This window comes from Grammomys surdaster, unplaced genomic scaffold, assembly GCF_004785775.1.
Source record: "Grammomys surdaster isolate TR1022 unplaced genomic scaffold, NIH_TR_1.0 125793, whole genome shotgun sequence".
NCBI classification, from domain to species: Eukaryota; Metazoa; Chordata; class Mammalia; order Rodentia; family Muridae; genus Grammomys; species Grammomys surdaster.
Window position 1 is genome coordinate 999,150 of NW_021620624.1, and position 26,678 is coordinate 1,025,827.

Consider the following 26,678-nt stretch of genomic DNA (forward strand, 5'->3'; position numbering starts at 1 on the left):
GGAGGGAGGGAGGGAACAAGCGTGCAAGCCGTTATTGGTCCTAAGCCATGTAAGAATGCTTCCAGACCCAGGCTGGTCACCATCTGCCACCCTCACACAGGGATTGTCCCTGCCTGCTTGATTTGCTTCCTCTCTTGTAAAAGTTAATGTTTCCTGTTTCAGAAGGGAACATGTTTGCAGTTCTAAAAAAGCAGTAAGTTATCTTTAGTTTTCTTTTAAGTCTGGCCGATGTTCCCACAGCAGTTACTTCGTGGGGGTTTCCAGTGTTTGGAACAGAGGCAGTAATTGCACGTTGATTGATTATAACATCCATCGTGCCGCCGCAGGGAAGAGCCCTAGCCTTTCCTCCAGGCTATGCGATGGTTCACTTATTTAATAGCACATTCAAGAAGCCAATGCAATGGCTGAAAGCAAAAGCACCTTTCTTTGCCTGGTCAGCTCTCTTATCTAGGAGGGCACCAAGGATAAATTAGGCCCTGTCTCCCCTGGGTTTTGTTCTCGTCCCTGTTGGTTTGCTTTTTGGGGGAGGGGGGCGTCTTACAGCTGAAAACAAATTGCCATCGCTTGTTTTCCCTCCCATTTTGTATTCTATGGAGAAAGAAACATTTTTCAGATAAAAGTGGTTAAAGTGGAGTCAGGTAGGGTGGTTCACACCTTCAATCCTAACACTCTGAATTCGAGGCTAGCCTGGTCTACAAAGCAAGTTCCAGGACAGCTAGGGCTATACAGAGAAACGATGTGTTGAAAACAAACAAACAACAACAGCAATAAAAAGAATTGAAGAAGACAACAGAAGAGAGTGTGGAGCAGACCAGGCCGGCTGCAGCCTGTGGGCGTGGTTGCGCAGGCATGTGGGGAACCCGCCCCCACATTCTTCAGTTCTCCATCCTTAAGGCTCGCCTGGTTGTAACTGTCGCCTCTCCCACGAGATACTGAAGTTTCCATGCGCACAGTGAACCCGGTTGTGGAATCCATCCACATTTTCCTGTGAGAGACCGACTGGAAGAGCGGTTGGACAAAGGGATGAGGAGGCGGGGTCGGGGGGAATTCTGATTTAGGTAGGAAGTCAAGATTCGCAACTCAGAGTAAGGGTGTGAAAGGGCCAAATTCTGTTTCAGAAACTAGAAACCGGGCTTAAAATTTGTGCTATGTGCATTCTTTTGAATGGTGATTTCTCACTGGGGATTTCAGTTACACGCTTCTGTGTCAGCAACTGTTTGACATAGAGACACTGAGAGAACGAATAGGAAAGCCGTGCACTATAGAACTCTCACTTAAGTGTTTGAAACGAGAGACGTTAGAGAGAAAATAAGTTCCGTAAGTAAGGTTGACCCAAATTTTGTAGTTATTCATGTATTATACAAATTTTTGTTGGGCCTGGTGCATCTACTTTTAATCTCAACACTTAGAAGGCAGAGACAGGCAAATCTCTGAGTTTGAGGCCAGCCTGGTCTACAAAGTGAGGGAATCTCTGAGTTCAGGGCCAGCATGGTCTACGAAGTGGGTTCCAGGACAGCCAAGGCTACACAGAGAAACCCTATCTTGAAAAGCACTAAATAATAATAATAATAATAATAATAATAATAATAATAATATAAAAAATAAAAATAAATAAATAAAAATAAATAAATAAAAAATAAAAAATAAAAAAATCATTGAAGGAAAATTATCTTGAAACTGGAATTATATAGAAAGCTTTTAAAATTTGTGTGTGTGTGTGTGTGTGTGTGTGTGTGTGTCTGTGTGTTCTCTCTCCAGTTAAGCACCATGGCTCTCTGTGGAGGTCAGAGGACACCCTGCAGGAACTGCCTCCCTCGAGTGGGTCCTGGAAATTATCCAGTTATCAGGCCTAGCAGGGAGCACTTTAACTACTCAGTCATTTTGCCAGTTCACATTGTATATAAAATTTTAACCATATTCGCATTTCAGCACATTAACACAGCACCCACATCTCAGATATAATAAATAGTATCTTTATAGTGTACACTGCATGGCATAGGGGTGGTAGTCTGCGTTACTGTGTAAATTCTAAATAGATACTTTTTCTCTACCTCTGTGAAAGTCAGTTCCTTTTGTAACTCCAGCTACATTTCGGATTTAAGATGAAATTGCTAGTAGACAAGAGGGAAAAGGTAGAAAATACCAGAACAAGGAGGTTCACCAGAGAGAGGAAGAGGGATTAGCATGTCCGGAGTGGTGCTGGTGAGAACAAGACTCTACAAGATAGCGGAGCGCCTCCCTTCTGGATGGGACTCCAGAGCGTTGTTGGAGCACTGAGAAGCCGCGATAAGCATCCGGGATTCCTTCAGCACCTGGCAGTTTCTGTTTTAGTTTTATTATTTTTTCTTTTGCCTGTTTTTTGGGAAAGCTAAACAATCCTCAAGGTCTCTTATGAAAAATAAGTAAAACGCTGCATCTAGCATGGGAAATCAGCAAAGCCGAGGGAGGACAAAGGTTCTCGCCAGCTTTTTTCCTTTTATTGAAAATGGATTTTTAAAACACACATATTTTGATTACGGTTTGATTCCCCTCCAGTACCTCCCTTTTCCCCCCAGCTCCGCTCCCATCCGGATCCACACCCTTTTTGTCTCTCCTTAGAAAAACAGGCATCTAAGGAATAATAATAAAATAAGACAAATCAAAACCAAACAAATCGGAATGTGACAAAACTACAAGAAGCAAAGAAAAGGTGCAAGAAGTGCGCAGGCGCAGAGACCCACGCGCTCGCCCGCTTGGGAATTCCAAACCAGAAGCCTTTGCTCTGTACCTAACCTCTGTGGTTATGTAGCTTGCTTGTCAGTGACTTAACAGCTAACATCCACATCTAAGTGAATATGTGCGGCGGCTGTCTTTTTGGGTCTGAGTTACATCACAATTTTTTTTTCTAGTTCCCCTCTCTTACCTGAGAATTTCTTCTTTTAGTGGCCGAGTAATACTGTATTTTATAAATGTACCATGTTTTCTTTATCCATTCACCCACTAATGGACATCGAGGTGGTTTTCCATTTTCATAGGTGTGTGTCTTCAGTTCTATTCCATTGATTAATGTATCTGTTTTTGTACCAGTAAGATAAAAATAAATTTTAAAACATGTTGCTTTTATGACTATGGCTCTGTAGTACAATTTGAGACGGGGATGGTGATATGTCCAGCCAGTCTTTTATCATTCAGGATTGTTTAGCTCTTCTGGTTTTATTTGGGGTGTGTGTGTGGGTATGTGTGTGCTGAAAATTGTCCTTCTAGTGTAAGAATTGAGCTAGAATTTTGACAGATACTGCATTTAATCAGTAGATTGCTTTTTGGAAGGATGGCCATTTTCACTGTTAGTCCTACCAATTCCTAATTGTGGGAGATCTTTCCATCTTCAGAGATCTTCTTTTCTCTCTTCAGCATCTTAGAATTTTAATCATACACATCTTTCACTTGTTTGGTTAGAGTTACCCCAAGATATATTTTTGAAGCCATTGTGAAGATGGTGTCTCACTGAGTTCTTTCTCAGTCCCTTTGTCACTGGTATATAGGAAGGCTGCTAAGTTTTGTGAGTTAATTTTGTATCTAGCTACTTTAGTAAAAAGTGTTTATCAACAGTAGGAGTTTCCTGGTAGAATTTGTAGGGTTGTTTATGTATACTATCATATCATCTGAAAGTAAAGACACTTTGAGATTAGGGTCTCCATCAAGAAGTTAGATATTCTTCTAATAGGTCTGCTGATATATGCTGCTTGGTGGTTTTCCCTTGTAGCTTCGAATACTCATTCTCTGTTCTGTAAGTTCAGTGTTTGATTGCTATGTGCTGAGGGGACTTTCTTTTCTGGCCCTGTCTATTTGGTGTTCTGTAAGCTTCTTGTCCCTTGATAGGTGTCTCCTTCTTTAGATTGGGGAACTTTTCTTCTATGATTTTGTTGAAAACATATTCTTACGCCTCTAACCTGGATTTCTTCTCATCCCTTTATTTCTACTATCTTTAGATTTGATATCTTCATACTTTCCTAGATTTCCTAGATGTTTCGTTCCAGGAGTTTTAAAATTTTCTTTGACTGAAGTATCCATTTCTTCTATCTTGTCTTCAGTGCCTGGTATTCTCTCTCTCATCTCTTGTATTCCATTGGTGAGGCTTGCCTCTTAGTTTTCTGTTTGAGTTCCTAAGTTTTTCATTTCCAGTTTCCCTCAGTTTGGGTTTCCTTTTTTTATTCTATTTCCACTTGCAGGTCTTGAACCGTTTTCTTCATTTTGTGATATTATTTGTGTTTTCATAGGTTTCTTGATTTATTATTTCCTCGTTAAAGACCTTTAACATATTCATGAAGGTTACTTTGAAGCCCTTGACTGTTGCTTCAACTACATGGCATTTCTCAGGACCTACTGTTGGAGGGCTGCTGGACTTTAGTGGAGACAGTGTGTTACTGTGTTTTTACCTGGGAGTATAGGTTTGGGGTGGTTGTAATTCTAGGTGCTGATATCTGGTCTTGTCTTTGTTGAGCGGGTGCTCTGTTCCTTGGTTTCTGTTGTCCTCTCTGGGTCTTAGGAGAGTGTGGTGGCTGTGTGCTGCCTGGAAGGGAGTGTTTCTGAGTCCCTGCAAGTGTGGTCACTGGGGTTTCTGGTTAGAATGTGTTTCTTGGTACTGGGAGCCGACACTTGTTCCCTCTTAACCTTATTATCAGGTGGCTGGCTGTCCTGTAACCTCTACTCAAGTTCCCTTCTCTTGTTCTCTGTCTTCTCATAGAAGATGGGAAGCTGGCTCTGCCTCAGTCACTTTTCCTAGGTTCATTCAAACAGAGATTCCCTGAGAACCCACCAACAATGCTGGCCAGGGAAGCAGGCTGGCAGCCTTCCTTCTCCCTTCAGTCTGCCAATCTTGTGCCCAGCTCTGTAACAGATGATCTGTTATAGCCTCTCTTTGAGTAAGACTTAAATTCAAAGTTTGTTTCTGCCAAGAGTAGAGCCTATGAAATAGAGAAATCATGTTCCTTTGCTGCCCCCTGGTGGCCACTGGCGTATGTACCTAGCCATGCATGTGCTCTCACACACTCAGAGGAAATAAAAGAAATACAAAGGTTTTTTGTTTTTTTTGTTTTTTTTTAAACAAAACAAACAAAAAGGCCCTTTTTGAGATAGTATTTATATACCATAACATTTACCTAATTGAAATGTATAGTTCTTAGCTGGAAATAATGGCACATGCCTGTAAACCCAGCACTCAGGAGATGGAGGCAGGATTGTGAATTTGAGGCCTGCTTGAGCTACCCAGTGCACTTGAGACCATTTTTAGAGCTTCTGACACACGGCATGAATGCAATTTCAAAGCATCAGGGATGCTAGGAAGTCGGTCGCCAAAGACCACACATTGATTCCATGACAATATTTAAGCGGCACAGAGAAAGGCAAAGCTGTGGTGACGGGTAGTTGAGTGGGTGGCAGGGTCTTTGGCAGAGGGAGGAGGTGGGTGCAGAATTCATAGGGAAACTCCCTTGCCGCCGCTTCCACAGCCCTGGAAAGGAATCACGCTCATAAGCGGGCTTCATCGTTCCCTCTCACACCTTTGGAGACACTGTCCTTCCGTCTCTATGCTCCGTTACTGCAGATATGTCACGTGATGTAAATATATCATTACTTCTTACTTGTTAACAGTTGAATAATACTCCGTTTGTTATCCATTTAACAGAGGATGGGCACTGGAACTGAAATATAGAACTATAGATATTATTATAAGTAGCATTGCTGTTATGAGAGGGGGGATGAGGTGAGTATGGACAAAGTACACTATCTACACTTGTGGAAGTGTCACAACAAAGCCAGTTATTTCATATAATTTATAAAGCTATTGAAATATTCTGAACTTTAAAAAACGCCTATGTAACTTTTATCACCCCCATGCCCCAAGATTGAGAAAAGCCCACCAAGAAAAGCTTGGCTGGTTGTGTGTGTGTGACGGGGTACTTTGTATAGGACCTCAGCAACTGTCTTTTGAAAAGCCTGCCTGCCTTCCTGAGTGTATACTTTAGTACACATCTGGGCAGGTGTCCCATTGTGTCCGTACAGATGTTTCTTTAGCATCATTCTCTTCACAGCATGCCTCATTTGGTATCTGGCAGCTTACTGGGATATTCTTAACATTTGCAAACCGGGGTGGGCCCTTTGGTTTCTGGACAAGGTCTGAAGCTACACCAAGTGGTGAAAGCCCTGAGCAGTGATGGATAAGAGTCTGTCCACATGCTTCTTAACAACACACCAGCTATGATCATTTCCCTCAGGACTGATACAGAGACTTCAATCAGTTAAGTCAGACATGCTTGTTACCATATGAAATAAAGTGTATTGTGTATAACTGGGCACCACAGACACTCATCTGCCCTCAACAATTTGCTTTTAAAATATTTGAAGCTGAGGAGATGGCCCAGTGGATTAACTACTTGCTGTACGAAGTTCCACCTTTGGAAGCACAGTGGCTTGTACCTGTAACCCTAGCCATGGGAAGACAGAGACAGGAAGTCCCTCCCCCCCAACCCCGACAAGCTGGCCAGCAAGCTGAGTCAGCCATTTCCATTTCCAGGGTTAGTGAGAGATCCTTTCACAAATGAAAAGGGAGAGACAGCAATTGAGGAAAATACTCGACCTCAACCTCTGGTCTACACACACACACGCACACACACACACAGAAAGAGAGAGAGAGAGAGAGAGAGAGAGAGAGAGAAAGAGACAGAGACAAAGACAGACACACAGAAATACATAGAAATTTTTCTTTTGAGTCTTGCTTTCCTGAAGTCAGATACCAATTCTTCAAATAAAAAAAATTTAAATGAATGTTATGATTTATATAAATATTTTGTTTGTACATTCTGGGAAGGTTTTATCTTAGACACTGAATACAACGTGTATTGCTTATTACAGCTAGGTTAAATAAACATGAAGTGACAACTTCTGCTGAAGCTACCCTGCTGATCTCTTCTGACAGTGACTCCAACTCTGTATCACAAAAGTACATTGTTGGTTCTTCTCTTGAAATTAATACCTTGGTCTGTATAGAATAGTACAGTATGAATCGTTCCATTTCAATAACAGCAAAAGCTATTTTAACACTACACTTACAGACCACATAGAAATTAAATGTGAAGGCATGGATTTGGCTAAAGAGTTGGCTCACGAGGTCTCCCTGCAAGTCACAACAGAAAGCAGGCAAAGGCTTGAGAGCTCCTCCTGGGGACCACAGTCAGCAGCTGCCCGGCTGTGGAATCTGGACCCCTTCACTCTCTGCTCCTATTGCCTTTGCTAAGTCTGCTCCTTGGGGCTCCTCTCCTCAGTCTCTGGAAGTACGTGCATGTTTTAATCAGAATATCAATCACACCAATAGACGAAAGAGTCACAGACATCACCCGAAGCCACAAATGAGAATGACAGTTTGTATGTGGTCACAGGTGACAAATCAGGCATAAGAAATTTAGGTGGCAGGCATACAATCTCTGAATCAATGCACGCAGGAAAAAGCAAACACCAGATAAATGAATCGTGAGGTACAAACTCAGCACCATTATATACCCTGTAGTTTTCCCTTACTTGGGACAGAATTAAGTGGAATACCTATGACAGTGCTGATAAATAATTTAAAGACTGGTTTCTGTTTTTTTTTGTTTTTTGTTTTTTGTTTTAATTTTATGTGTATGGATGTTTTGCCTGCATGTATTATGTCTGTGCACCATATGCATGCAGTGCCCTTGGAGGCCAGAAGAGGGCATCAGATCCTCTGAGACGTCAGTAACAAATGGTGGTGAGCAGCTGTCTTAGTTACGTGTTTTTACTCAGTGACAAAACACCATGACGGCTAGAGCAATGAATAAGAGAAAACGTTGATTTGAGGCTCGTGGTTCCAGAGGGTTAGAGCCCATGGCAGGGATCATGGCAGCAGGCAGCCAGACATGGTGCTGGGGCAGTAGCTCAGAGCTTACATCTGATCCAGAAGCATGAAGCAGACAGAGAGAATGGGCATGGTATGTGGATTTTTGAAATCTAAAAGCAAGCCCATCCCCAGTGACACACCCCCATCCAATAAGGCCACACCTCCTAGTCTTTCCCAAACAGTCGCACTAACTTGGGATTAAGGATTCAGATGAGCCATTTGGGGCCATTCTCATTCAAACAGCCAACAGCCGCCGTGTGGGTTCTGGTAATCGAACCCATATCCTCTGGTAGACCAGCCAGTATTCATAATTTCTGAGCCATATCTCAAGCCCCAAAGACGAATTTCTTGTTTAAAAAAAAGAGAGAGGGTAGGAGACACAAAGTGCTTGCTGTGTGAGTGTGAAGTTCTGAGTTCAGATCCTCGGCCCACATAGAAATCGGGAGTGGTGGTGTGTGCCTGTAAATCCCAGCACAGGGGAGCTTGCCCCATAGGCAAGGGGGTCCCTGGAGCTCACGTGCCACCCAGCCTAGCAAAGTCATTTTAGGTTCAGTGAAGAACCCTGTCTCAGAAAATGAAACGGAAAAAACACCATGACCAGAAGCAACCAGGGGAGGAAGGAGTTTATTTCATCTCGTTCATCACTGAGGGAGGTTAGAACGAGAAATCAAGCAGGGCAGGAACCTAGAGGCGGGAACTGATGCAGAAGCCATGAAGAAGGGATGCCTATCTTCCCTTCTCTTCGTGGCTTGCTCGGTCTGCTTTCTTATAGCACCGGGGACCACTACCACACCCACAGTGAGCCAGATCTTCCCCAACCAATGGATGAAATGTACTAGGCTAATCTGGGCGGGGGGGGGGGGGGGGGCCCCCCCCCCCCCCCCCCCCCCCCCCCCAGATCTATTTATTCTGTGTGTATGAGTACACTTTAGCAGTCTTCAGACACACCAGAAGAGGGCATCGGATGCCATTACAGACGGTTGTGAGCCACCGTGTGGTTGCTGGAAATTGAACTCGGGACCTTTGGAAGAGCAGTCAGTGCTCTTAACTGCTGAGCCATCTCTCCAGCCCTGGGCAAGGGTGGGGGTGTGGGGGGAATTTTCTCAATTGAGGTTCCCTCTTGCCATATGACTCTATCTGGCGTCAAGGTGACAGAAAACTAAGATAGCATCTGTGCCTTGTTCAAAAGTGTTCTAGATGCCGGCATTGCCAGCTCCCTTCCTACCAGCATTCCCGTTGGACTTTCATTGGCCTCCGTTCATTCTGAGCAGTTGTTACCTGATTGTGTTGGGGTACATACACATAGTGGTTAACTAGACTGCGAACTCTCTTCAGTACTTTGCTCTGCTTGTGTGTGTATCTCAGCACCTGGCACAGTACCTGAAATGCAGTCAGCTGGTTGAGTGGTGATAGCCATCACTGTTGACGATGTTCAGCCATGAGCCTCCCTTGCTGTGGGTGTCATCTAATAGAGAACAGTCCAGCCTTCCCTCTGGTATGTGAATGTCAAAGGCTCAATTGTTGGGAACTCACACACACACACACACACACACACACACACACACACACACACCAAGCGAGTCCAGGGCTGGGTTCAGATCTGAGCATGTGCTCCGTGGCAGGGCCATTGCTGTGGATTCACAGACCTCTTGGAGATTTAAAGTGTTAACAGCAGTGGTTCCCAGGCAGTGCGGGGACCGGATATAAATAGCAGGGCACAAGTGGGGTGATGAGCCACCGCCAAGCTCCCACTAGGGGTGTTATAAAAAGAAAAGCATTCCCCAGCAGCTCACTGTCAACAACATCCTATCCTGGAGGGACGTGCACTCCACAGCCGAGGGTGGGAATCCGTGTGAGACAGGCATCATTTAAACTTCCTGCGAAGGCACAAACGCCAGGTAAACATTTTTATTTATTTGCACTCAGACTGCAGAAAGGAAGACCAGAGGAACCCTGGCCCCCAGCTGGCTTGGCACTTGCTGCCTGTGTGTATTCCTTAGACTTTTTTGAGGTTTGACACAGAGTAGCATCTTAAAATAACTAGAGATATTTTAATAGTGCTAGATAAAAGGACTGCTTTTGAAGACAGGAACCTGGGGGCCAGGATGGATTACAAAGAGAAAGGTTTCATTTGAGTCACAGCAATGCCAGCTCTGCTGGAGCATATGTGTGTGAGACACCAGAGGCTAACAACCTGTGTCACTCAATCGAGTTGGTTAATGGCTCTGGACAGCTTCAGCCAGTGAGGATCCTTGCCCTTCTGTCTATCCCTTACGCTGCCGCAAATACCGGAATGGGTATTGGGCTCCCAGCCAGGAGAATGATAGAACCGTGTTAGAATCACTATCTTCGAAGCGCTCCTGAGTCTGTTCCTAATGTCAGGACATTCCACACTGGCTTAACCTCTGGCTTGTGTTGATTGTGAAGCATTGGAGGAGGGAGTTCACCTCAGGCAATCAGCTTTGTATTGCTGCTGACCCAAGTGGACATGCTCTAACTTGCAAAGCAAAAGGAAGAATGAAAGCTTTGCATGGGAAAGTTTCTAGACAGTTCTTAGAAACTGGGAGTCAGTGTAAGAGCACGGTGGTTTTAGTTTGTGTTTGTGTTGCATGCTCAGGGGACATTTAGAGATGGAAAAAAAAAGCCTCTGGTGGGAGAGGTATGTTTAGAGTTATGTGGAGGTAGACAGATCAGATCTTGGAACATTAAAGTTCTCTGCAGTTTGACATCATTGTTGTTTCTAGAACAGTCTGTTAGATAGATTGGATAAAATCTGGATAAAATCTAATGCCCCTTATAGTCATAGGAATGCATTTGATAATCACCTCGACCGTCACAATATCTATCCAGAATGAAAAGTATATATGGCATCATGTTATCGTGCTGTTTCCCTAAACCCTGTTTGTTAAGTCTGCTGAATTAAAGTTTTTCATTCTAATCTAGAAGAGAAAAATGAAGATGGGACATTTTGAAATGGTCACCATGCTGCTGGCAGCCACGGTTCTAATGGACATCTTCCAGGTAATGTAGGGAATGGGAGGCATGTGCTCACGGGGATGGGGGCCTCGTAACGCTGCCGGAGGCATCTCTGTGCACTGAGAGGAGCCAGGGAGGCAAATTAACGCCTTGTAAGCTGCTTTTCCTTCATTTTGCAGGTTGCACATGTGGTAAGTGTAGAAAGATTAAAAATTAAAATTAAGTAAAGTAGACAGAAAAATTCAACCACAAACTCCCTCATTCAGAGGGAGAGACTCTTGAGGGGACAGCGTAGATAGCCTACGTGGCTTCTCTCTCTTTGTGTATAATTTAATTAAAAATATATCTATACTGCATATGGTACTTTTGACCTTGCCTAAAACTGATACTGCACAGCATTTCCATGTCAGTAAATATTCTGGACATATCATGTGTTCTCCAAATAACGCCACAGCGTTTGAGTCCGTGTTTGTTATTAAACTAAGTCACAGCTATTCCCTTGTCATCTCTAACAGAATTTTTTATCATGTTCTTTGCAATTCAATATTTAAAAGCTGTGCCGGGCAGTGGTGGCACACGCCTTTGATCCCAGCACTTGAGAGGCAGAGGCAGGTGGATTTCTGAGTTCGAGGCCAGCCTGGTCTACAGAGTGAGTTCCAGGACAGCCAGGGCTACACAGAGAAACCCTATCTCGAAAAACAAAACAAAAATAAATTAAAAGCCATAACACACTTCATGTGTGGTATGAAGCAGGTCTCTCACTTGCCTTCTTTAAGCTGTCTTAAATTGAAAACATTGTATCCAGTTTTAGAGTTTTGATCCACCATCTAGACTCTAGAAATCTAGAGCACCATCATCGTATACTGTTGACTGCACATTGTTATTTGGTTCATTTGCTTAAGATGTGTAGTTGAGATACCATTAAAACATTTCAAAGCACACACTTGATTTGGTTTATAGCGTCCTTCCGATGTTGTCCCTCAGTAGCTGTGGAGTCGCAGAGCATCCCACTGTCCCCCCACCCCCATTCTCTGACAACCAGAGAGGTGTGCGGACATTTCATCGGAGTGAAATCCTGCAGCAGATGGTCTTTTGTGTTTGGTGTCTTTGGCTTAGCAGACTGTTTCAAAGCCCATCCAGGTTGTGGCACCTATTAGTATTTTATTCTTTTCATTAATGAACTCCAGCATAATCGCAGGGCTGGACCACATCTTGTTTATCAATCAGGCATCTGGGTTGTTCCAGTTTATGGTAACTATAAACAGTACTGCTATGGACCTCTGTGTATGGGTCTCTGTGTGAATGTTTTCCATTCTCTCGTGTATTTATTGCTCTCTGGGGATGCATAGAAGCACTCTTGCTAGCCTTATGCAGGACTTCCTTGGATATCTAGCACTTATATGAAGTGACAATTTTGGAGTTTTGGTTTCTTTAAAAACCACAGAAATACTATAAGGGCATGTTTTCATTTTAATTCCAGGTGTGGGGATATGGGGCTGCTTCAGACTGTCCACAGCAGCTGATTATGGTTTACCTCTTCTCTAGCAGGAGCATGAGTTTGCCAGCGGTGGATAGTTTCTGTGATTGTGTGATGTTGGGAATTCTGGGGACTTTTCTGAGACTATATAAATGCTAGGGCTCTGAGAGGCAGGGTAAGTGTTGGTTGGTTGCTGTTGGCCATGGTTCGTTAAGTGGTCATGAACAAAGCAGAAACAAGAGGAAGAAATTAGATATCCTGACCTCAAAGACCAAACTTACCTCAAGGAACTCAATGCCCTAATCATAAGGAAGTAGTCTAATGATAATGTTGTCTTCTTTCCCCCTATCCTTTTCTCTCTCCTTTTGGGTGTTAGGGGGTTGAAAGAGTGGAAGGAAAGGGGTGGGTAAGGGTGGAAGAAAGAAGACCTCACAAAGTAGCAAATGATCAGCTACACTTCCATACATAGTTGTGCACCCAGTGCTATCTACATAAGTGAACAAGGATTAGCCAGTCCTGTGCTCTGCATGACAGGACTGCACATTATTGTGAGTACGTTTCACTTGCTGTATTTCTAGAGTCACACTGGGACATATGGTAACTTCAAGTTGAGCTCCTTGAGGCACTGCTAAAATGCCTTCCATATTGGCTACCCTCCGTCCAGCATGAATCGGGGCTCCAGTTCAGCTGCCTCCTATTTGCTTGTGATTTTCCTGCTTTGCCCTTGGTTTTTGTTCTGGTCATTATTTTTATCCTGGTGGGTATGAAGTGGCGCCTTGTGTGGTTTTAATTTACCTTTTAAGTATTGGTTTGCAACACATCATTTTATCATACTTTTTTTACTAATGTTTTTCTTTAGTTGGTTTCTCTTCTGAAACACCGAGGTCATTTCCACGTATTTGAAATGAATTTTCGGTAGCTGAATTTCGTCGCTATGAGCTTTTGCTTAGGTGGATATGTCAGAGGAAGGAATCGTCAGCTCATTCACCCAGTCTTCTGTACCTGCCCCTCCCAGCTCATTCATTTGTCCTCAATGGTGATGGTCCCAGGAGCTGTGCCACTACAAGGCACGCACTGTACAGAACACACAATCAGCTACGGTGTCTGGCCAGAAAGGCTTGCTGTCTAAAATTAGACCTGTGAAGACTGCTTTGTGAGACATAGGGAAAAGACAGGAACATGTTGGCTTGATTCAGACCCGGCGGGAGGAATGCGGGAGGTGGTTTCAGGTCTGACGTCTTATGTTGCTGTCTTCAAGATAAATCAAGCTTTGGCGCTCAGGCTGAACTCTGGTACATTCTGTGCTAGAGAGCAGAGTGCATTCTGTAACTTTGAGACTGCAGTGACTTGATCTCCGAAGCTCAAATCCCCATGTCAGGAAACTGACCTACAAACCCGGAAGTGCAGGGGGCCTCCATGAGCCCCAGCTGAAGCTCCCACGGGCAGTCATCAGTTTCTGGCACTGGCCCACTTGGTTATCTCATGAGTAAAGTGTTTCCTTTTGTTTAGCAAAATTAGACTCTGAAAAGTACCACATAAGTGTCAGCAGGCTCCACCAGAGGAACATTCTAATTTTTTTTAGAAGCAACAGAACATTTTGGTAAAGGAGGCAAAGCTCTGGAACCACAGTGTCTGGGGTCAAATAGGAATAGTGCCTCGGTATCTTTAAAGAAAAAGGTGGAAGAGAGGTCTGGGTATCTTAGTTTCCTTATCTTTAAAGGAAAAGGGCTGCATCCAGAGGGGAAGGTGACATGTGTCATGATGTATTTTCTACGACATGCAGTATTTTATACATGGTATTTTGGATCATACAAAACAGTCTTAAGAGTTGGAGGAAATGTAGCTAAGGACACTGTTCCAGCCTGGGCTAGACTGGCTTCGGTCCCTTCTCCTTCACCAAGCTCAGGTGAGTGAATTACATGGAGAATTGCTACCCATACCTCTCCACCGACATGTACTCTTTCCACTATCCACACAATGGGATGTAACTCATAAGGGCGCGGGAGCGAGCATGGGCACACTACTATAAGAGAAATTTATATCAATTAAATGTGTGATTTCAAGAGCGGTCCTTTCCTTTTGCTCTGAAGGTGAAGGCGGAAGTGTTAGACATGGCAGAGAATGCATTCGACGACGAATACCTGAAGTGCTACAACAGAATGGAAGTAAAGTACATCCCGCAGATGCACAGGGAAGAGTGGGCAAACGATGCACTCCTGCGGACTGTGTGGGACAGTGCAGGGCTCCAGTGGGAAGCGCGGAAGGCTAAGATCTTCCTCCCTGAGAACTTCAAGGATGCCTATGGAATAGCTCTGATGGCTTACGTGACTGAGGCTCAGGAGCACACTCCCTTTTACCACACATTCAACAGTGCTGTGAAGATGGCAGGGCTGTCCCGAAGACGGTACATCTACAACTTTCCGTTCAAGGCTTTTCATTTTTACCTGGTAAGAGCCCTGCAGCTGCTGAGACGACCTTGCGAGGAGAGTTACAAAAACGTGGTGTACAGCACGATCCCAGACGTTTCATTCACATTCGGAGAGCAAAACCAAGCCAGGCTGGGCAACTTCACGTTGGCGTATTCAGCCAAACCCGAGACAGCCGAACGGGTGCTAACCATCCAGACCTGCTTTGGAGTTGCCGTGGGAAAGTTTCTTAATAAAGAAAACAAAGAAGTTGTTTTAATACCTCTGAGTGAGGTTTTTCAAGTGTCGAGGAAAGGGACTGGCGACGACCTTATCCTTCAAAGCATAAACAGTACCTGCAGCTACTATGAGTGTGCATTCCTCGGGGGTAAGTGATCTCTCACGATCCGCTTTGTCTGGGAGGAAAGGGGCTGGGACGCAGGCAGGTCCAGGAGAGCGACCAGTGTTTACCAGGCAGTTTTCAGCCTCATACTGAACGCTGTTTCTTCATCTACAACTCAGTTGTCAGATAAATACCTGTACTTCCTTGATGACATTAAATGACAGAACAGCGCTGGAAAGCAAAGCCCATTTTGCCCCACAGGGTTTCGCAATGGTCAGAACCATTTTCAGTTGTCACGACTTAGGAAGAGGTGTGGTTGCTATTGGCCAGGTACGGCTAAACAATGCTTAGGACCCTGTCCTAACAAAGAATTTATTTGGTCCAAAATGTCAGTAGTGTTGGCATTGAGAATTCCCACAACAAGTCAGGCACTAAACACAACCCCATCTGGTTTCCAAGCGTCTGAATCTAAGCTGGGCTTTCCAGGTATATACCACCATGTTTATAAGTGAATAGCATGCTTTCATTCTTTCTGGATTTAAATTTTTTTAGACTTGGTCTAAATATTCCCAATAGAGTATTCAGCCCTCATACACCAAGTATCATTTAAGACATCTTTACTGTTGCTGGACCAGTGGTGCAGGCTTGTGATCCCACCTCCTCGGAAGGCCGAGGCAGAAATGTCAAGTGCAAGGTCAGCTTGGGAACTTCAGTGAGACCCTGTCTCGGAGAGTAGTAGGTTAGTGATTAAGATCTCGCTTTGCATCCTAGGGATTATGCCCTTCATATTTCTGTCAGAGTTAATAGAAAGCCTAACAGTTGTTATCGACTAAGGCTAGGCTGTCGGGTTCCACCGCTCCTCTGTAGCATTCGTAACCCAGGCTATCTCTTTGTTCCACTGGTCTAAGGATTTGTGTTTGCATTGTCATTTCTCTTGAGGCACCATGAGTCAGCATCCATGACAGACACAGAAGGACTGACCATCCACCTATCTCTAGGTGTGGCCCCGCCACACGGCTTCATTGTACCTCCGACTCCAGCCCTTTACTGGAACCCTTTCCTGGTCATGCACAGCTACAGGAAAGGCTTAGAAAGGAAGAGGTCAGTTTTGTAGTCTCCGTGATGCAGGAAGAGTGCAGATCTATGATCTTGGGTTTGGGTCTAGCCTGGGATACATAAAGAGATCATGTCTAGAAAGAAAAAGGGAAAGGGTGGAAGAGAAGGAAGGAAGGAAGGAAGGAAGGAAGGAAGGAAGGAAGGAAGGAAGGAAGGAAAGAAAAGTAGACAGGGTTGGTGGGTCAGTAACCGAAAGGTGTCTGGTGACGCCACCTTCTTCCCTATGTGTGCTCTTGGTCTAGTAAATTATTGGGGTTTTGTTGTTCTGTTTTGTTTTTACCTCTGTAATACTTACTTTGCCAGGGTAATTTTATGACTTCATTTAAAAATGTCCTATTAATAATTCATCCCAGACCTTTTGACAGAAATAGAAATCTCTCTGTACATTCATCCCTCTTTTCCACCCCTGGATATACCCAGATTCCCACATCATCCTGCTACGGGCTGTGCACCTAGGCTCACCAAAGGTCCTCCAGCCTCTCCAGGCCACCAAGCTAAGGCTTTGCTTCTCTCACACAGCCCTGCTCTGGTTTGGCGTGTCTAGCCCAGGTTACTCCCCTTCGCTTGGTGGTGTGAGGCCAAGTGAAGAGCACAGTTTTCCGAGACACAGACATTTTCTTGAGGCAGATTTTCTGAGATTAAATGTGTGAAGTACCTGCCTTTAAGCTCAAACAATAGGTTTTGTAGCCTGCCACATCTTTGCATGGCTCTAGGGACTTGGACCTTACTAGGAGGTGATAAGGGAATGAAGACAAGACAAGACAAGACAGACAGAAATAGCTAAGATTGAGTGGTCTGAACTTTCAATAAAGAAACCTCAGAAGCTTAGCAGGTTTATTACATAGAGTTGAACAGGGAGACAGAGCTACTTACACTGATAAACAAGGAGCCAGGCTTTATAGTACAAAACTGGACCAAGGACACAGGTTTAGCTAATCTCGGTAGGAGCATTCTCTTAGGGAAGCAACCTTTAGGCTGTAAATATCCCAGGGGAGGAAGCTATGGTGGGCATCTTCTGTACTCATGGTTAACTCTCACACCTCCAGGGAACGCTTTACCATCCCTTCATGGCTGAGCTGTGGGATCCTTGACATGGGTGTGTAGAAACACTCTTATTATTCAGACTTTGGATGAGTTCTCAAGTGGGTTTTTTTTTTATGTTTTGGTTTTTGCGTTTGTTTTGTTTTGTTTTTCTTTTTGCTGCTGGAGATGAAACCTAGAACCCGGAACATGTTAGGCAAGTCCTTTATCACTGATCTACATATATCCCAGCCTGAGAGCTGGTCGTTTTATTCTGGAAGTCATAGGTAGGACATTTTTATCTCCAGCATTCTGAGTGCTATGGGTTTGCGCCTTGCTGTATGTGATTAAAGGGTTAATAAAACCCATCGTCCCTTTCACCTCCTATGAAAATGGCCAGCTCCCTTTGTAGCATTTCTCCGAAGTTTGCAAAGGACAGAATGGCAGCTCCACCCAGCACTGCCTGTGGGAGACAAAGCCCCTGATGCTGAGGTACCTGTGAGCAGGAGGAAGAGGCAGCGGGGCCTAAGGTCCTGGGACAAAAAGCCATAGCTTCAAACTTCCTGAGAGTAGTGCCACACATCCAGAAGCAGGACTGGACTCTGGTACTGACCTGTCCTACAGCGGTCGGTTCAAGAGTTACTGTCTTACAAGTCGTGAGATCTTCGAGCACAGCCTGCTAACTGCACTGTGCGTTCTTGTAATTACGGAGGGTACGGCTAGAGAGAAGAGACCCCTTGTTTGCTTCCCTGCTGCGTGCACCACCTTGTATTCTCTGAAAACACACACACATACACACACAGTGAGGAGCTGGCCTTTGGGTCTCTGTACCTATCTAACTGAACCATTGCTGTGGGGTCTAATGGTGAATGCTAGAGTAGGCCTCAGAGACAGGGAAGACTTTAGACCTTGATTAAATGTGCCCAGTGTACAAAGAGATAAAAGGGTGGGTAGGTAGGACAGTGGGGCGAGTAGAACAGTGGGGCGGGTAGGACAGTGCCGAGGAGACTGTGTGCTCAGTTGGGATGCTGACATGCTTGCAGTTGGACAGCAGAAGCCATAAGGCCCTGGCAGTGCCAAGGGCGCAGGTTTCCCAGGGCCTTACGGTTTGACCTCCTCGCCTCCGTGATGTTGGGAGGGAATGGTTCCTTAGTCACCCCGGACACCTCCCCTGCCACATCCTTATCTGGACTCAGGCTGTGTCTGACTTCTGAGCATCCTTCTTGAGGTGATGTCAACACAGATGAGCAGATTGTCTTAGGGAGCATTCAGCCCTCCACCCTCTCTGTATTGGCCGTGACCCCAAACCAGGCTGGCTAGAGCCAGCTTATACCAGAGTTGAACCCTTGTCTTGTTCCTCCTATATAACAATGACTTAAAATTGACCAGGCTGAATTTATTTCTCCCTTATCCATGACAATGGAGTGTTCCAAGACCCCCAGTAGTTGCCTGAGACCATGGATTATACCAAATCCTATATGTACTGGGTATTTTTCTATATAGCCATACTTACAATAAAGTTTGATTTATAAATTAGGGTTACCAAGAGTTCAGTAATAAGAGAATAATGATAACAGTATGCTATACTAGAAATTCTGTGAATGCCCCCCACCCTGGTTTCTCTCAGGAATATTTATTTGTAACCTTCAGTTGACCACTAGGTAACAGTTAAACTGTGTAGGGACAGGGAACATGAAGATGAGCAAACACTATAAGCCACGGCCTCCTTCCTCCCCCACTGACTGTGTTAAACTTCTCTAGCACAACACAGTCAGGAATCCGGTCGAAGCTGGACTGTAGAAATCATACCTATTTTGGTGCCCCTGATGCATGCAGGCAAATACCATTTATGGAGGTCCTGGTTATATAAAAGCTCCAGCTGCCAACCATGTTTATAAACTAGTGCCTGGTCGATGGGCTGCGGTGGGCAGTGAACCCCATGAATCTCTGGTTTGTGACTGGAATAGTGATAAAAGACACAACAAATGGTGGGCTGGTTCTGAGTGAGCCAGGGGCTGGAGACGTTCACAGCACTTTGTAAGCCTGTGTAAAGGAAGAATGAGGAAAAGGTGGGGTACGAGGGACGGGCATTTCACAGGCTAATGTTCAGCTCACCCACAAAGGAGGGCTCTGGAGGAGCTCACAGGTACCACGTGTTTGTAGAGCACTGTCTAAGGCAGCTGCTGCTGCTGTGCTCCAGGTTTGACCTAACCTGGAGCCCTCTGCTGCCATCTAGAGATAACCAGTTGGAATGCACAGTCAGAGACTTCCTTAGGCCAGTTGTAGGTGTGGCTGAGTGGTAGAACACTTGCTGGCCATGGGGAGGCACTGGAAAACAAACAACAGCAACAACAAAAAGTATGATTCTGGATGGAAAAAGGCAATGTTTCTAGGGCAGTGTTTCTAGACTTAGCATGCTAGACATAGTCCTGTGTCACAGTTGAAAACTTACCTATGACTTCTAATTTAAAAATCCAGTGTGGAGCTGGGCAGTGGTGGTGCACGCCTTTAATCCCAGCACTTGGGAGGCAGAGGTAGGTGGATTTCTGAGTTCAAGGCTAGCCTGGTCTACAGAGTGAGTTCCAGGACAGCCAGGACTACACAGAGAAACCCTGTCTACAAAAACCAATAGATAGATAGATAGATAGATAGATAGATAGATAGATAGATAGATAGATAAAAATCCAGTATGGATCTTGCAAAAACTGGCTAGCTGAAAACAAACAACCAACAACAAACCAGTTCCATTTGTTAGGAAATGAAGGACTAACTCCTGGTGGTCCTTGCTGGTTTGTCTTGCTATGAACCCAAAACCATAGAGGGAAAGAATAAACACCTTTTCCTTCCTCAAAGAGTAGGTCAGCCAGCTTGGTTCTCTGGAAAACTTGATAAAGATGGAACTGCAGCTGTGTAATCAGACTAAACTCCTTATCATTACAAGTGACCCCATTGGAAAACTGTAACTGGATGTGGAGGCTGTGGATTAGGCATGAATTCCTGAGGAAAGCCCAGGCTGTAGAGTGCCTCATGGCTCAGCAGTGCAAATCTTCAGAGAAACAGAGTAACAAAGCAGAGAAACAGAGTACAGACCTAAACCCTAACTGCCTTAATGATAGTCTGAGCATAGATGGCCTGCTGCTTCAGCCAATGTCCTGTCCAGTGGGGAGGTCTGAATGATGCTTTACACACTTACAGAGTCAGGGAAGTGGGAGATACTAAATGTTCCCTAGTTGAAAACAGACCTTGTTAGGCGAAAGGAGCCGCTGAGCTCTGGTCGCTGGCGTAAGCCTATTTTTGGACACTGGCATGCTGAGGCAGATCCCTGCTAAGCCATCAAAAGGCAAAAAGAAGATGAGTTTATTGGGCTGCCCAGGTTTATTTCTTATGCATCCGCCCTGAGGCTAAGGATATATAGGCAGAGGGCTTGCTTAGGGTGCACAGGGCTCTGTATTCCTTCTGTATTCAGAAAACAAACACAATTCCACCCAGACCAGAGTGGTTATTAAATACGATTTTCACTGTTTCTGATTGCTACTTGTGAGCATTTCCGGGGAGCATGGAGGCTCCTGTGTTGTTTGAAGCTACCTGAGATCGGGCATCCATTCATGTAGTGAGGGAAGTGAACCACAGCTCACTGTTATGAGCTGACACCTAAGGCAGTTTGGAAGAAACAAACCCTGTGTGAGAAGGGTCTCACCGCCTGGGTTAGATCACCACTGTTGTCTGAGGGTGAAGAGTCAGAGATGACGGCCAGAAGGAAATGCATGCTGGACAATTGGTATGAGGAGACTGCTTGCCCTGTTGAGGGTCTGGCCAGGCAGGTCTAGAATCTGCATGTCAGGCTGTGCGGCACAGTGAGCAGAGCTCAGAACACGAGCTTAGGCTGCGCCTCACAGGCAGAATCTCTTCAGGAAGCCCCAGCTCTCCTCATAGCCCTTCTGTTGATCAAATAAGGCTGCACCGGATGTACTGGATGATTTCTTTACTTACCGTAACTGCATACAGACTTCAATGTGTCTATAAAAGATAACTTCATAGCAGTAGGTAGGTGAGTGTTTTATTGAATAGCTGATCCAGGACCTAGACAAATAAACTGAAAATTGACCTTCAACCTGTATTAGTTATCCTTTACCACATAACAAAATACTCTAAAACGGTGATTCTCAACCTTCTTAATGTTGTGACCCTTTAATGCAGTTCTCATGTTGTGGTGACTCCCCCCACTATAAAATTGATTTTGTTGCTAGTTCACAACCTTAATTTTGCTACTGTTGTGCATCCTAATGTAAATACCTGTGTTTTCTGATGGTCTTATGACCTGTGCAAGGGTCATTCTGTCCCCAAAGGCGTCACAGCTGAAAGCTGTTGTTCTAAAATGTAGTAGCTTACAACACACATCTTCCCTTGCAGTTGCTGGAGGTGGATTGTCCAGAGGCAGCTTGCCTCTGTTCTTTGAAGAAGCTGTCTCTTAGCATTCCAGTCAGGTTTTAGCAGGAGGGATCAGTCTTTTTACCTCATTTGCATGGCTATAGGTGGGATACAGTCTTCTTAGTTAAATGCGGAGTTAGTTAACTAAGGCACAGTTCCTCAGCAGCAACTGGCTGCAGGCCTCCCTTGGTTCTGAGCCACACAGGCCTCTCAGGCTTAAAGCACAGTAGCGTTTGTCATCTGCAGAGAGCAAATCAGTGGCCGAATGGTTGAGATGTTGAATCTAGTTTGCTAGATGCAAGCACTATTCAGCACACACCCCAAGGGAAGACCTGCAGGAGGTCTGCGTCAAAGCTGCAACCATAATCCCAGCCTGGTATATCTGTCACCTGCTTTGGGGATAACCCACTTTGTCCTTTGCCCATAACAATGAGTTCTAACTATGGGACATCTTGGAGAAGAGAATATTTGTCATAGGCCAGTCAGATGTCATTTTTTGTGGTCTGGTCTGGTTCCTGTGACTCCCTGAGGCTGTATGGAATATGTTCTTGTTTGCTGAATTAAAAGCAGGGGTTATCTGAACGTCTCCTGCACACTAAGCAAGTGTACCCACAACAGCATGCTCTTCCTCCAGCTCCTCACTCCCAAGTGCTTGGAGACTCTGCCAAGGCAGAAATTAGCTTGGATGAATTCCGGTTACAAACAACTGGAAGACAGCCTTCAGCACTGAAGAGATATTCTCTGGGAAACTAGATTCGGTTGGTTTTCTTTCTAGTGGCTTTTGTTTTGTGTGTTTGTTTTGCTTTGAGATAAAGTCTCACTGTGTAAGGAGGGAGGGGGCTTTCTCCTTCATGCTGGGGTTACATGTGTGTTCCCCCAGATCCAGCCAGATGGGTTTTGTTAGATTTTCGTGCGAAGCTTAGAACAGACCACAGCAGACCAGACGGTTCCACGAGGGGGAGTTTATTCAGGAGATAGAGAAGAGGAGAGAGAGAGCAGAGAAGTAGAGGAGTAGAGGCCGGCCATGACCACGTGGAGAGAAGGGGAAGGGAAGCGGGGAGGGGAGAGGGCAACCTGCAGGCACGAGAGTAAGGGGGCAAGAGAGACAAGAGAGAGAGAGGAGAAGGAGAAGGAGAGCAGCCCCTTTTTATAGTGGGCAGGCCTACCTGCCTGTTGCCAGGTAACTGTGGAGGTGGAGTTTAGACAGAATACTAACAGGTTTGGCTCTTAGGAGTTTTCATTTGTCAGCCTGGTCCTTTCCAGATAATTTCTCTCCTGTGGCAGATTCACTCACAGATCCACCAGTGCAGGCGAGAACACTGACGCTTCCTGTGCTTCGTCGGCCTCGGAGTGATTTCCTCAGATGTAGTCATGCACATCCACATTACTATAAACACCGAGCTCAGAGGTTGTATCTCATAGAGCTCACAGGAGTGTCAGTGGAGAAACACTAAAGATGGCTTTCTCTTCGGGAATGCAGCTCTGAGTGTCTCAGTAGACTGATTATATGGCAAAGAGCATTCATGCTGCTGGATGCATCTATATGGCAGTCTGCTTCATGTTCCCCACTCCGGGATCACCATTTGTAGTTCTGCCCAGGACATTCTAAGGCAAAGAACACATAACACCATCCAGCACATCGATGCAGGATTGTTTTTATTCACTCTGGAGACTGACAGTTCATCATCAAACTGTGCTATTTTCAAGCATTGTAACAGGGCTCCATTGAGCTAGTTGTTTGGGTGACGTGGGAGGGAAGGATGTTGCAGCATCTGAGATCTCAGTTTGGAGTGCCTCATGGCGTGCTTCATGCCATAAGTCTATTCACCGGGACCCCTAGGCTACAAGGAATACCTGGACATTTTGTCTATTTTAAGCAATATCAGACAAATCAGATATGCCTAACAGTTGGGCAACTACTTGAAAAGATAATGAAAGATGAGGCTTTATCATGAGCATGGTTCATGAGGCATCTTTTAAAAATCATCACTGTACGTGTGATGATTGCATGATGATTGTGACGCATGACTCAGGGAGGTGTGCATGCCACATCTGTGCCACAGAGGTCGGAGGACAACTTTCCAGAGTTGCCTCTCTTCTTCGGTCTTCACACGGGTTCCAGAGCTTGAATTTAGGCCTCGCTGTCAAGTATGAGCCATATGTCTGGCTAACTAGCTGTCACAACAGACTTGTTTATGATAGGTTAGTGTTGTTTCTATGTAGCGCATGATCTAGTCAGCTGTATGGAAACCTTTGACTCAGAAACAAATAAGTTGAATCCATGTAGGTGAGGACGAAAGTCTCTCTCTCCCTTTCCATATCCTTCAGCCCTTTCCTGTTTTCTTAGTCTGTTTCCCTCCTTGGGTCTAGAAAAACTAGAATCATCCACATTTTCTCTAATTCTCTGTTAAACTTCAGGTGAGGTGGGGCCACCACCTCCTGTTTGAGACCAAATTGCAAAGTAGTCGCCAGAACTGTTCTCAGTTTTAGCTGAACAAGAGTGCTTTGCATTACAGTGTGGCCTAGCGTCTCCTCCCATTGCTGTGGTAAGATACTCTGACAAAAGCATCCTGAGTGAGGAAGGATTTATTTTAGCTCATCATTCCAGACTACAACCAATCATGGTGGGGAAGTCAGGGCAGCAGGTGCTTAAGCACTGTTTGGTTCCCTTTTCCCATTTACACAGTCCAAGATGCTAGCCAAGGAATGGTGCCGCCCACAGTGGGCGGGTCTTCCCATCTCAAGTGATACAATTAACATAACCCACTACCGACAAGAGGCCCACCTCCCAGGTTGTTCAAGGTTCTCTCGAGTTGACAGCACCATCGAGTCCATCAACAAGATTCTAACAGACCTGTTAAGTCTTGGACATGTGGAAACCAGACCAAGTTACTTGCATTTCTGATTTAAATTCTAAACTTGATACGAGATTTGAAAGTAGGTTATAGAAGAGCATGTGGGTCATTGTGAGAGTCACTGTGGAGCAGATCTCTAAGGGGCAAGTTCTTGGGTAACTAGACCTCAACATTCAACCAATGAATCAGACAGATACAGAGAGGAGACCAAGGCATTCAGACTTCCATGGGAACCTGGCCGCCCTCCATGGCCTACACTGACATCTTTGTATTCTCTCACTGACCTACTAATGTTAGGCAGCCTGGCAGAGTCCTGCTCTGTCTTGCCTAGGGACAAGCACTAGAGCATTGGTGACAACTTCCTCTGGTATCAACCACACAAGTGTCTGGAGCCACCTGAAGCACTGACTGTCTGATGCCATGTTCCTAGTCTCCCAGGATTGTAGATCATTTCACACACAGAGGTGTGTTTGGGAACGTACCAGCTCTTTTTCCATACGAATAAGAAGAGACTCTTTGCTCGTATGTTAAAAGGTCTTGCAAACGTGATTGAGATCCCTTTTCTCCAAAGGATGAGGATCGTTGTGTTGAAGACTGGGTAATGCTTGTGCTTTGTCCCAGTTCATAGCATAGGGCTGTGGCTGTTCTGTGAAGATAAAACTATGTTCCTGAAACGTCACATCCCAGTAAAGTATGGGTCTAAGAAACTAGGCAGTTACAGATTAGATTACCAATAACCACAGATCATTTGAAACTTAAGTCATGTCTAAAACTTTATCTTTGTGTTTCAGGTCTAAAAACTGAAAATTGTATTGCGAACCCAGGTAAGATGCATCTAGATGATCATCTCTGTCATGGGAATTTTATTAGCTTTGATTTGTTTGTTTGTTTGTTTGTTTGTTTTCCCCCTCATAATTATGGGTCAAACTCTGCCATTGCTGCCCATATCAGCCACTGTCAGCCACCACCTCTTAAGGCTAAAGTGTGCTTTTGTTGGTGGCTTTAAATCCCATTAGCTCTCCATTCTAAAGCCCACATCAGGGAATGGAGAGTTAGTAGGAAGAGAACCAGGTTTATTCAACACCCCGAGAAGATGGAGAGAGCGGTTTGTTTGGGGCTCATCTCTGGTGTTCGAAGGGGCTTTAACGGAAGGCGTGGAGCAGGGTCACGATGAGTCACACCTGGCCGGACAGTCATTGCATCTCACAGTGCACTCTCCCCGTTTCTGCTGGGATATCCTTGACATAGACTTTTCATCTCCTAGGCCAGTGCCTCTAACCTTTGACCAACACACTATCTCCCTGCAAAGTAAACACTGTCCACTTTCAATTAAAGCATAGTACCGACAAGACATTATCCCACATGTTGATGTTATCTGAAGACCACCAGGCAGTCTAGGTAATGGAAAACTCAGGAAACGTCCTAGGACATTCTAGGCAAGTGTCTCTCTGCCTCCTTTTCTTGGTGTAAATAGCCGACTCTGGCAGCTAGTGTCTCAGACATGTAAAGGTAGCTTTTTTTACAGTGCTGGTGAAAGGGAGATGCAGAACAACCTTACACAGGGCACTTTGCAAAGTGAGTTAATCAGGAACAGGCTGGTTAAAGACAGACTCTCCTTTCTATTTTCCTGTGAGAGCTGATCCTTCACACCCTGATCTTTGCCTGTGGCTATACTCTCAAATACTGTTTGTCCCAGGCAGGTGGGGACATGCTAGTCTCACCGAGTCCTACCTTACAGGAGCCTTAGAACTGGTGAAGGCCCTCACAGCATCAGCCATTTCCCATGTGACCCCTATGCAGATAGCTAGACTCTACTTCCTATATTTGGTCGTCTCAGGAAGTAAGATCAGAGAGAGTCATGGAACAGTGGAGTGGATGGCTTCAGGCCTGGTGGAGCTGTGACGGGGTCTGCTTCAGCTTACTTGAGGGAAAAAGTAGGAAGATGTAGCAAAAGTGACATCTACCAGGAGATGGTTGGACAGATGGGAAGGTACCCAGGAAATTCCAAGTGTTTTGAGACTCAACGTCATCAAGAAGGTCGCATGCTATCAAAGTGACAAAAAAATGTTATCAGGGAATTGTTGGAAAGATTTGTTCATTTAAATGTTTGAAAACAAGAGTCCATTTCTAGCTGTCTTCCTGGCTAGCTTTTCTATGCATTATTCTT

At 45.0% G+C, this 26,678-nt stretch overlaps 1 protein-coding gene across 4 annotated transcripts in view; it reads left to right on the top strand.

Moving 5' to 3' along the window:
* Art3 (ADP-ribosyltransferase 3) overlaps positions 1-26,678 on the top strand; it is an 83,523-nt gene that overhangs the window by 46,264 nt on the left and 10,581 nt on the right. For 3 of the 4 annotated variants that reach the window (XM_028789151.1, XM_028789155.1, XM_028789154.1), the window contains exons 2-4: positions 10,835-10,912; positions 14,435-15,137; positions 25,303-25,335. In XM_028789151.1, coding sequence (XP_028644984.1) covers positions 10,844-10,912; positions 14,435-15,137; positions 25,303-25,335 — 805 coding nt within the window. In that variant the 5' untranslated portion in view covers positions 10,835-10,843. Of the gene's footprint in view, positions 1-9,679; positions 9,790-10,834; positions 10,913-14,434; positions 15,138-25,302; positions 25,336-26,678 lie in introns of those variants that run through there. The other variant, XM_028789153.1, reaches the window with a different exon arrangement.